A 12,537-nucleotide genomic window follows, 5' to 3' on the forward strand; every position below is an offset into this window, starting at 1 on the left:
AAAAATAGCATACATATTCAAACCTTTCAGATAAAAATAGCATGCATATTCATACAACACCTTTTGCCATATTTAACGCGATAAACGATAAAATTTACCCGCTTTTAGAAAGTATTTTTCTGCACACTTCTGTGTAGCCTTAGTCTAACTTTAACGATTCGGCTCATTCCAAATGCAATTTTCGCCGAATTTATCAAGATGAAAAAAATTCTTCGCGATTTTGGCATAATATGTAAAACAACTTTGTAATATGATGACGTCACGTTTGGACGTAAATTTGTGACGTATTCTCTGGAGATTTTATTTTTATCACCTCAGATCTACAAAATGTCTTGTTCCATCCCTGGGTCAGAGTATAATATAAAAAATACCAAGAAAGTAGTGAAGCGAAATTAAAGTTAGTTTTGGTATACAGTTTGTCTTTCACCAGTGCACCGAATTTTCAAACTCTAAATGTGCGCACAGCGGTACTCACCATGAACTTTGTCGCTTTTAAACTTTCCCTGGACCCACTGGCGTACGCTGACCTTATCTTTATTCGATCCTTCATTCTCGCTCTTCAGAGAAGAAAGTAGAAACTTGGTTCGAGCCTCGTCGTTTATCAGCGGGGAAGGTGTAACATACTTCGAACAATCAGAACAATTATTTTATCGTTCACACCAATATATTGATCAGCCTTTTTTCTCGTGCTTTGATCACGTTTTTTGGTCATCTCGAAAGAAAGAAGTTGCTCAATACCCTTATTTTTAAGTCAAATCCATATGTGGCTCGCACTATAAGCGACATCTTCATAAACTACCACGGTATAAACCATAGTCAAATGTGCGAGAAAATGCTTGTTGCATGTATATAGGCTATGTACACCCTACCAAGGGCACAAACGGTCTAGAACCAAGGACACAAACGGTCTGTTAAAACAAGAAAAACTCTAAGGTTAAATACCAAAATGAAATACACGATCATACTTGGTTAAAATAATTATATATAAATATATTTATATACGCTGAAACACTTTAGAAAGTAAGGATCTCCCGCGGACAATAAAATGTAAAAGAAAGATTCTTGTCTTCGTATCCCTTTTAACCACCCATATTGGCATTTTTACATGTTTGTTTTTTGTACAGAAACTGATGATGCCTTATAGGCGTAATATATATATTTCTGTAAGATTTTAAGAAATGATTTTATGTTTTATCTGTTTTAATAAATAAACAGTGTTAAGATCCATATTTATATACATCCTAAAGCGGCATCTACAAAAAAGAATGCTGCCATAGTTTTCAGATTCCATAAAGAAAACTTTAAAAACGTAAGTTTTTCAAATAAAATTAGTTCTAAACTAAACAAAATGAGATACAGTACTTACTGCCAACGAGTTCGCAATATTTTGTACAACATATGGGCTTCTTAATGCCCAGGAGAAACGAAGGAAATGACACTCACCATAAGAGCGTTGTCTAGGATTTTTCGAGCTTCTTTCATGAAAATTCTTGGTCCACGAAACGTCATTAACCCAGTATCATCTTTTATCAAATGATTCACGCTGACCTTGCCTTTTAGCTCATCGGTGATTTCACTTATTACATTACATTCAACGACGGTCCTGAAAAAAATAAAAAATCTGTAATAGCTCGACTGAGTAATCGAAAATACACATTTTTTAAATGACTATATGTGCATCTTATCTCAAGCGTAAAACTTTAAGTTATTAAAGATGTCCATCAGCGAAAATCGCTATGATTTTTTTTAAATGATTTTTTAAGGGTACAGTGATTTTTAAAGATTAATCATGGGTAAAGTGATTTTTAAAGATTTTTCAATGGTATAGTAGTTTTTAAAGATTTATCAATATAGTGATTTTAAAAGATTTATCAAGGATATAGTGATTTTTAAAGATTAATCATGGGTAAAGTGATTTTTAAAGATTTTTCAATGGTATAGTAGTTTTTCAAGATTTATCAATATAGTGATTTTAAAAGATTTATCAAGGATATAGTGATTTTTAAAGATTAATCATGGGTAAAGTGATTTTTAAAGATTTTTCAATGGTATAGTAGTTTTTCAAGATTTATCAATATAGTGATTTTAAAAGATTTATCAAGGATATAGTGATTTTTAAAGATTTTTCAATGGTATAGTAGTTTTTAAAGATTTATCAATATAGTGATTTTAAAAGATTTATCAAGGATATAGTGATTTTTAAAGATTAATCATGGGTAAAGTGATTTTTAAAGATTTTTCAATGGTATAGTAGTTTTTCAAGATTTATCAATATAGTGATTTTAAAAGATTTATCAAGGATATAGTGATTTTTAAAGATTAATCATGGGTAAAGTGATTTTTAAAGATTTTTCAATGGTATAGTAGTTTTTCAAGATTTATCAATATAGTGATTTTAAAAGATTTATCAAGGATATAGTGATTTTTAAAGATTAATCGTGGGTAAAGTGATTTTTAAAGATTTTTCAATGGTATAGTAGTTTTTCAAGATTTATCAATATAGTGATTTTAAAAGATTTATCAAGGATATAGTGATTTTTAAAGATTAATCATGGGTAAAGTGATTTTTAAAGATTTTTCAATGGTATAGTAGTTTTTCAAGATTTATCAATATAGTGATTTTAAAAGATTTATCAAGGATATAGTACTTTTTAAAGATTAATCATGGGTAAAGTGATTTTTAAATATTTTTCAATGGTATAATGATTTTTAAAGATTTATCAATATAGTGATTTTAAAAGATTTATCATAGATATAGTAATTTTTCAAGGGTATAGTAAAGTCCAAATTTGTTTTTTGAACTGAAATCCCATGAGGTCTGACAGGTTGTTTTGAATTTTTTTTTCGCATTCTCTTCTTCACTTACAAAACTGACTTACCTATACTGCCATTTCAATAAAGATATGCTTTCTTCTGTGATGTCACAGCTGTCTTTCATATACGTGAGCATAGCTGTGACGTCATGCTGGGGGCCAGTGACTGTCACAAGGGCAGGATTCTTTACACTCCACCTTTAATAGAATACGAGTTAGTAGAAGTGTTGTGAACAAGTCATTTTAAGTGTTGTAAACAAGTCATTTTAAAATTACTCAAGTCCCAATAAAGTCATTTAAAACTACTTAAGTTCAAGTCAAGTCACCCAAAAAAGAACAACTAAGTCCAAGCCACCAGTTACCCAAAGCTACCTAAGCCAAGTCCATGTACATTCGTAATTAGAGCAATTCAACTTTACGTCATTGACATAAAAATATAACGATCAACTAAATACGGTAAAATTTTATTGAAACATATTTGCTGAGAACTATTAATTTAAACACAAGTGATTTGACACAATGACTTAAGGTTAAGTCAGTTGGTTTGTCCAAAATACTTAAGACTAATCTGGTCATTTTGGTCAAAAGACTAAGACTAATTCAAGTTAAGTCATGTGAAAACAGTGAATAATGTGAACCAAGTCTAGTCATTAGGCGTGGTTTCCGAAAATGTTGACTATCCCGGTATTGGGACACCGAGATCATTTCAATTTGCAACAGAACTATAAACCAGATTTTTTTCGGTTAGATAGGCCTATTCGCTGCGCTGTGCCGCAGTATAGATAAATAAATTAAAAACTGTTGCGAAAGCTTCATTAACTTAATAAAAAAAAGAATGTTACTGAATATTTTGTCTATTAAGTGGGATGAATCTATTCGTGTTTTAAAAATTCTTTTTTAGTAGTTTACAAGTGTTTGTTGTTTTTCAATTCGTTTGTAGGGCAACAACTACTTTGTTTCAGAAGTAATTTTACTAAAAGGCGTTTTGTTCACGTTTTTTTCATTTATTGTATCTTTAATAAAATTGTATCGTTTGCTTTGTTGGAACATATTTCCCGAAAACCGTTGCTTAATATGCACATGAGCAAACTGAAAACACAATATTTCGATTATTCGTCACACCTCACATAAGCCTCGGCAAAAGATTCGTCCTCTAATTTGACCTTGAGAAGGTCGTGGTCCTTGATCCACTGATTTGACTTTCGCACGGCGGCAAGGCTGACCTTGTCGTATGTGTCCGAAAGCGCGACAAAGGATCCGAAAAACTTGGACGAAATCTCCAGGCAAGTTGTCTCGAAACACTTCTGGTTTTGCTTCAAGTTGTCCGGCAATTTCTAAACCAAATTAAGGTCAGCTGAGATAACTAGGATTTCAAATCAGCACAAAGACTGGTTGATACAGTGGAGAAGTACCCCATTGAATAGTACCCGGAAATATACAGCGACAACGTGCGTTCAATGACGTCATGCTTAATTATGTCATAAATACGACCCTCTTAATTACGTCATGAGTATGACCCTCTTACAGACCAACAAAGTCGATTGTTTGCAGAGCAGTTGCGAAAGCAATGGAAAATTATGAAGGGAATTGATGAATAAACAGAATAATGAGAAGAAAGACCAAGGGTGACTCAAACATGTTAAAACATTATTATGACTGTAAGTGATGGATTAGCTCTGGTAAAATTTCCCTTTTGGAGGGTTGAAAAAGGGATATTATGCAATTTTTACCTCACAAACATGGAGATTCTAACCTTGTAGTAAAGATTTTCCACTGTTTGGCGCATATTTTTCTTTGGTGAATTTAGTTAGTCCTCAAAGTGGGTCACTGTATTTGTTTCAGGGTGTTTGTAAACTTAGGAAGTTATACATCGGAAGTTTTCCGAGAGGCTATACCCGAAATCATCCGGTCAACGAAATGCTATGAGCCAGCATAGTTGGAAACAAAATGGCCTACGGTGAGATTCGAACACATAACCTTTGCCGCACCAGAAGTACGTTCTGAGCTATGCAGGTCATGTGGTGCAGGAAGTAACACCAAAAGATAAGTTCATGGGTCATACGTGTGGTTCGGAACTTAAAGAATTGCGAAACGTAATAAATATGCCATTAATAACAGTTAACACCGCGTACGACTGCGCGATTTAACATACTTTGTTTATTTGCCTTTACGCGAATTAAAAACAATACTATACGAACTTCAAGTCATGCACCACTAAGTGTTATGAATCAGCCATACTGTCGAGGTGTTTTCTATACCTTAAACTTTGGTTTGTAGTTCAGAACAAAGCCAGGACCCCTGCTGGTTATCTTATCGGTTATCATTAGTTCTGCTAAGTCTTTAAGATCGTGGCACAAGGAATCGAATTGTCTTCTAGACTTGCGAATGTAGTGCACTACGTCGGTATCCAGTTTGGGGCTGTCCTTAAACCCTGTCACCAGTCGCGCTGCAAATACACACAACAAAGTCTCACAAGGCTGGTGTAAAACTTGGATATTTTGGTGTCGAAGGGTGGCTAGTAGACTACATTTGTTGTATTGTGTCATCAATATCGAAACGTTGGTGGCCAACCGAAAGGCAGGGGTTCTTAAACTTTTTGACCCCTAAAAATATTTTTGCTTCATGTGGACCAGTGTATAGGAAAGGTAATCTAGAGATGACGTCATAAATTTGTGTCACAAACAAAAAAAAACTTCAAAAATCTGTTGTTTCCGGTACAAAAAATGTGAAAGCGCAATGAAGTCTAAGTATATAATTCAGTGCAAAAACGTTTTATTGTTAATTCAACACTTTTCTTAAAATAAATTTTTAAATATAAACTAATATTTCAATTCGTGCTTCGTGGGCCCCCTAAAATTCACGTACCCCCAAGGGGTTGAATGACCCCAGTTTAGGAACTCCTGCCGTGAGGAAAATAACTTTCACCCATACTGCGGAGAAACGGAACGCTTGGTATACGAGAAAGTGGTCACACGGGGGCCTGAATAGATTGACATAGAGCTCAACGGCTTTGTTTGCAGAACATATGAACGTTAATTAACCCTTTTTAACCATAATACGCTCACTTAATCAACCATATTCAGCCTAGGGCAGTTGATTAAGCCACTGTTTCTTAATCAGGTGAATGGTTCACCCGAGGGTGAATAAAATTTTTGCAGGGGTGAACCAACCAAAAGGGGTGGAAAAGGGTGAACTGTCAGAAGTGGATAATAACTTGCGAGCAGGGCGGATATTTCGGGTGCTTAACCTGTTTAGTGGACAGGTGAGAATTTTCAAAATCATATCACGAGACAATGGTGAATGAAATCTGGAGATGGACGCTAGGGGTGAACAAAACTAATACAGTTAAGAAGGGCTGGCTTAAGCTACCTGGTGCCATGTGTTTATATTTTATACAAGACTTACATGGTTGTCTGGGGATAGGAGCTGTAGCGGGTCTGTTCATTCGGTGATCTGCGTGAGTTGAAAACACAACAAAAAAATAAAAAATAAAAAAATAAAGATGCCATGACAGGAAAAGTTGAATAAAACTCTACACTAAAAACATAAAAAAAAAAATATAAAAACATAAAAGGATCAGATGGCTATAGGCTACTTTATGTGCAAATTATATTGTGTATTGCTATCCGTAACGGCATAAAATATTGTATCGAAACATCCAAATGCTCAACGACTTGTAGAGGTTTTTAACAACATAATGACGTAAGGGCTTGGCCACAAAGCAACGGTTGTGACTAAGCTTTTGCCCTGTGTTCACAGATAAAAATTCGACAAATTGAGTATAAAATGTGGCCACTGGGCAACACTGTATACTCTTCGAATACTGTTCTGTCGCCGGTGAAATAGAACTTGTGGCCAACTGGCTTGATCGTGGTCAACAGTTTGGACACTACTTTTCTTATAAATAGGAGCAAGACACAAGAAACGTATAAGATTTACCACGATAGTTGGTATTTCGTCGTGTATAGTTCGATTGCAGTGCGGTGTTTTGTCTGTGTGAACTCGGCATCGAAACAACGGACTTTACCTCAGTAGAATCACCTTTAATAAATCAGTAAAATAGTTAGTAACCAGTAAAAGAGCTAATCAGTAAAATAGTTAGATCTGAGTTAAAAAATTAAAAACAGAACAATTCAGTTTGGTTTCAGATCGGCACCGACACCATTCCATTATGGATTGAGTTCAGATAGTATTACCTAAGCCAGGCTATCGTTCCCTGTCCGATATTTTCAGTCATCTCTAGTATTGATGTTATTATATCGCAACCATAACCAGTGTGTTGTCAATCAGAGGAACGAAAAAAGTAAAATTTATTTGAGGTAACCCAAGTCAAATCATAAAAAGCCCTAATCATAGCTAAAATACACTCATTATTTTTTTACAATCGCCACCGGTAGAACCCTATAGTATCGGACGAGCTCCGGAAGGCAACAGGGGATGTGGCGTTATTTTGCACAATGTGCGCAAAAATGTGCGCACATTTTGAACTGCCTTCAAAAATGTGCGTTTGCAATGTGCGCACATTTTAAAATGCCTTAAAAATGTGCATACATTTTTAAGTTGGAGTTGGAGTTGGAGTTGGAGTTGGAGTTGGAGTTGGAGTTAGATTTTTGAAGGCAGTTTAAAATGTGCGCACATTGTGAAAAAAAAGTGCGCGCATTTTTTAAGCTATTTTAAAATGTGCGTACATTTTTTGCACATTTTTGCGCACACTGTGCAAATAATGTTCGCATCCCAGTCTCCCGGAAGGGTTGTCGGTTACTATTCGATAATATCGGAAATCCGTTAAGTGATTTTGTTGTTAAACTTTTACCTGACGTGCTGGATAAAGATTTATCTTGTGGATTGAGAGTTGGCTTCGAAGATGCAGCTAATGAAAGACGTGGTTTCGGTATAGGGGCGGCACCGGATTTGCTAGGTTGGTGGCCTGTGCCTGTGGTATCAACAAAATCAAATTAGATAGAAATTTTAGACGCCATAAGCAAACTGTAATTGAAGAAAAACTGACGAAATCAAAGCATCAACGTAAAAATGAAGGAAAGTTCCTCTAAATCAAGCACATAGTCAAATTACCTGGACTTATATTAAATGCGGTAAATAAAATAAAATTATCAGTCAAACTTAATCATTAATTTTGGATATGACTGTCGCAAGGTAGTGAAACTAAATTTTCGTTTGCCTTGGACCAATCTAGGCTGATATAGAGCAAAATGGCGCTCGTCACTTCATTACATTGAGCTGCCTATACTGGTAATATTTGCGTAGTTTTGTGTGAATAACGTTCTAGGTAGATTACGTTATACGTACCGTGTTTGTTACGATCGTCATCGTTTCGTTGTATATCGTACTGAGGTTCAGTGGTGTGTAGTTTATCAGAGCTTGATATCGAGGTTAAGGCCATCGGTTCAACTTTTTTGTCTTTTAATGAAACGGTAATTGAGTTAAAATACAAGTCATTTATGATGCTGGGAGTCAGATATTATTGGATCGCAGCTGATAGTCGATATCAGGAAACAGCAGCGGCATTTCGTTTCGCCGATTGACTTGTTTTTCACCAATTACCAAAGAAATCAGCACTAAAAGTAAACGATCAACCGATAATTCCATTGGACAACAATATCCCATACTCGTATTTACGAATATAGGTGGGTCTGATACTTTACATTTCATTCCGGTGCCGATACCCGCTATTTTGGGCAAACTTTGCACAGTTGTGAGATTACTTTGCACAGCTGTAAGAAGTTCAGTGGCCTGCAGTTGTTGGCCAAGCATTTTTTAATAAATTGACCATTCAAAGAAGAAAACTCTGCATTTGATGGCTAATCTTGAAATTTCTGTTTTACACGTCATTGGTTCAAGACATGATGATTTGTGTTAACAACATATTAAACTATATAAAAGCAACTGTTCATCATATTCACTGTTACATCTTTTTATCTGTAGTGGTATGTTGTTATTTTGCCAATTTGTAAAAGTGTTGTCGAAGTGAACAAATTTTGATTTTTTTTGTTCAAAAGTAAGCAGAAAACACTCACCGGAGAAGCCGCTTGACCTTTGCGTTTTGACCCCAGTTTTTGATTGCAGTCCCGAAGGTCGCTGATTCTGATTGGTCGAGGTTGAAGCACGTGACTTAACTGTGTCTTTCCGATATTGGTGCACAGAGGGTTTTGCCAGTTTTTGGCGAATCTGCTGGACTGCAAAATAATTTAGGAATGATAAAAAGGAAGCGTCCTAAAGCACAGTTTGGTCGGTTACGATTCCACGAAACGCTGTTCCCAAAAGCCAACCTTATAGACTGCATAGTGTTTCCCAAAACAACTTCTAGAATATCAAAACTCGAATTAACTGTAGGCCTACTGTTACATTTGAAAGTTCCTACTTTTTATTATTACAACAAACTGGCTTTTTCTCTAAGAAGTCATTTTAACCGGTTGAGCTCTATGGCATATTAACCGTCGAACTAATCGCGTTAATATATTTGATGCTCGACTATAGATAATATTTTGTTTTTTCTTTGTCGTGTGCTAATAACAACAAACGGTGAGCAAGATGCTAATTTAATACGATTGGGTTGTTGCGACACTACACCGACCCGGATTTATCGAAGCGTTATGCTTGCCTTTTTCTTATTTTTCTCTTGCCTTTTTGGTGCCGGTTCCCGTGTGTACTTTTTGATTTGGTGCACCTGGAATCGGCGTAGGGTAACATTATATTGCCTTTTGGACAATGGGCCTTTTTTACCACTATGTCTTTTCTCTCAGTTACTCACACGGCGAGTTTTGGGACAGTCACGCTTGTTGGGTTGAAAACGCATTTCAAATTTGGAATGAATATATATTGCGATTCCTAAAATGTTTGAAGTTTTTTTTTGCGAAACAATGTTATTCACTTTTACTTGCACGTTGGGCTTGTTGTGTATAGGCCCCTGTGTCGCCCAATCCTGGCCGCTTCGCCATTCTTATAACAATATCACAAACGAAAGTATACAATGAAAGCCTGTTTTGAAATCCAGATCTATTTACCTTCCACTTTGTCCCATATCACAAACATTCTGTAGGTTTTATTGTGTTGGATGGCGCCGTGGTGTTCGATTGCAGCTATCGCCATATCCTAAAACATGAACAAAAGCGATGACAAACAATATTATTACAAGGGTCCATTGGTCCTTTGTTATTCTTAGCCGGGTATTGTGCACGAACGAACTTAATTTCATGAAACATATTAAAGATAAACACTTTATTCTGTAATATAATTTAATTCTCTACTTTTTAATCTTTAAAATGCCTCATTTTATTAAAGAGCTTCTTTTAAAAGCCTAATGATAAATTTTGTTATTACAAACCTTACTATGGCCTTAAGATATAAACGCTGTACGATTGGATTGAAACACTGGAAGGTATACAATACGCAAAATAGTGATGTCCGGCTACAGATAAATAAATTAAGTAAATTTGCAGCATGTAAAAAAACTCACATGGGTTTTGAATTCAACTTTTGCAAACGGTAAGACACGAGATTTCAGGCTTGGCGGAAGATAAATGTGAGTAATCTCGCCGAATCTGTGAAAACATAGAGCAACAGAGCAACAGATCAATTAGTTTCAATGTATAATAACTAGGTCAATGTCAAAATGTTATTTTTAGAACTTATAAAATCGCTAAAAAGAAACGCTCTTATGTCCCCAATTTCACGAAAGTTAATTGACTTGACTATTTTCACAGCACAATGCACAATTCATCAAAAAACATCAATTGTTATGTTTTAAAATCTAAAAAAGAAACCAATTTTGGGCGTAATTTATAAAGGATTCTGATATCTGTGTCAGTTTAACATTGTTTTTGTTTAAAATTAGCTTAACAAACGGACTGTGACGTAATAAAAGCGCTTTCACGAAGCTTTCCATGAAAGGCTCGTGATATGCGTTATCGCGCTCAAACAATGGTGCGTGAGAAAAATCGCGTTGTGCTTTGTTATCGAACAATCTGTGCAAGTTTGCAGAAAAACTGTTTTCTAGAAGCGAACTTCGCAAACGCAAATTGTTTGTAACACGTTTTTCAAAGCATTCGTACTAAATTTGACCTTTCAAAGTGTAGTTTCACTTTTCCGTAATTGAACATCGATTTGGGCATTCCCCCGCAATAGACTCGCCGCTGCTGCAGCTGGACGGTGACGTCATCTATGCTTGACGTCATACGCTTTTTGGACGAGCCAGAAGACATTGTCGAGGCGGAGTCTTGGAAAATATTCCCGTCTGCGTAAATACCTGCAGTAAAAGTATTTTGATCTGATTGTATTAGTTGTGATAAATGCGCAAATACACGCACCGTCGGGTTGTCCCCGAAATCACTAGGTTAAACCACAATGTATTGTATTTGAATGGTGTTTTTACACATCGGTTGTTAATCGATCAAGTTCATCCCCCCCCCTCCCCCCGATGCTGACAGATCTTTCTCACGCCGCTACAAAAGCCGCCAGAAACAGTGCAAAAAACTGTTTTTCACACTGACTATAGATTCACGGGATAAATTCTGACCCACTCAGGTACAAGTAATCTAAATTTTAGAGGGGCGGGTTTCCTTAAATCACTTTGCGTACTTGTCCGATTTATGTTCAAAGTTATTGTATTGAATTTATGGTAGCATCTTTGGCAACTTGCCAAACTTAAATGGTCCCGTGATTTTGCTTTTTGAAGTCGAATAATAGAAAAAACAATCCTACCATCCGCACGATCGTTATCTTCAGCTGTTTCCTGTTGATTGGTCGCATTTCCATCGCCGAACACGATAAAATGGGTTTCCTCATTGAAGAATATCGCGATTTGCTCCACACCCAGGAGTCGGCTTTTGTCTTTAGTGGTTGGAATAAAAAAGATTGCTGTTTATATTACCCTATTGTACAGCTATTTGTTTGTATTTCGAGTGTTATGATTACGTGTATGTTTTTACTTACAACATAACGTTAAACTGTGCAGAGTTGTAATGACGTAAGTCAATCGTTTGATTTAAGTCACTGTTTCCAAATGACATGACTTTCGCATTTTGGGCAAATTTATTTTACTTGACTTAATATTATTGGTCAAACAACACTTGACTAAAGATAAACTCTGTCATAGCCAACATAACACAGCTTTCAGAGTCTAAATTGGTTTTACGAGCGATAATGGACTTACCTTGCTGATTTTGTAAATGCAGCTCAGCTTTTTGCGTTTTCTGTGTTCCATCGCTTTCATTCATACACTCGATTATCCTTATCGATAAGGCATTGCTATTTTGGAGCAATTTTCCTACTAGTTTTTCCAACTCTATCGGTCTGTAGCCTTCCGGCAGTCCGCTAACTAAAACCACGTTTTCACAATCTCCAGAGGCCATTTAGTTTGCAACAGGTCACAGTGCCCTTTATCTATAGTACATTTGGGATTGTTTTTATATTGCCTCTGACTGACACAACCTCGACCAACTTGGCGCGCTGAGATTCTCTTAGTCCAATACTCTAATATCTTCTAAAGTTGTGACGCTAATTAGCTGAAATATGTACACATTTCTTCCATTTGCTATAGAATTATAGTAGTAAGATTTGGGCAAACAATTTTGAACAAAACTATAAAAATTCATTTTTTATGACCATTAATATTCATCCATATTACCACCAAATTATATATAAGACTACAAGATATACTCTTCAAAAAGAGCCATTGCCTACTTCTAATATCAACTGGGATATGCTT

General features: G+C 35.8%; 1 protein-coding gene across 1 annotated transcript in view; it reads right to left on the reverse strand.

The window, feature by feature from the left end:
* Positions 1–12,181, reverse strand: part of LOC146133731 (uncharacterized) — a 29,530-nt gene extending 17,349 nt beyond the window's left edge. Inside the window, exons 1-15 of the mRNA XM_083397836.1 lie at positions 11,983–12,181; positions 11,532–11,660; positions 10,893–11,076; positions 10,288–10,372; positions 9,836–9,923; positions 8,849–9,007; positions 8,121–8,231; positions 7,627–7,746; positions 6,753–6,854; positions 6,219–6,266; positions 5,072–5,259; positions 3,936–4,147; positions 2,880–3,011; positions 1,444–1,603; positions 476–623 (exon numbers count right to left, since the gene is read on the reverse strand). Coding sequence (XP_083253962.1) covers positions 476–623; positions 1,444–1,603; positions 2,880–3,011; positions 3,936–4,147; positions 5,072–5,259; positions 6,219–6,266; positions 6,753–6,854; positions 7,627–7,746; positions 8,121–8,231; positions 8,849–9,007; positions 9,836–9,923; positions 10,288–10,372; positions 10,893–11,076; positions 11,532–11,660; positions 11,983–12,181 — 2,065 coding nt within the window. The remainder of the gene's footprint in view (positions 1–475; positions 624–1,443; positions 1,604–2,879; positions 3,012–3,935; positions 4,148–5,071; positions 5,260–6,218; positions 6,267–6,752; positions 6,855–7,626; positions 7,747–8,120; positions 8,232–8,848; positions 9,008–9,835; positions 9,924–10,287; positions 10,373–10,892; positions 11,077–11,531; positions 11,661–11,982) is intronic.
* Positions 12,182–12,537: the final 356 nt, after the last annotated feature.

Source organism: Ascidiella aspersa, chromosome 9 (genome assembly GCF_963924565.1).
Source record: "Ascidiella aspersa chromosome 9, kaAscAspe10.2, whole genome shotgun sequence".
NCBI lineage: Eukaryota > Metazoa > Chordata > Ascidiacea > Phlebobranchia > Ascidiidae > Ascidiella > Ascidiella aspersa.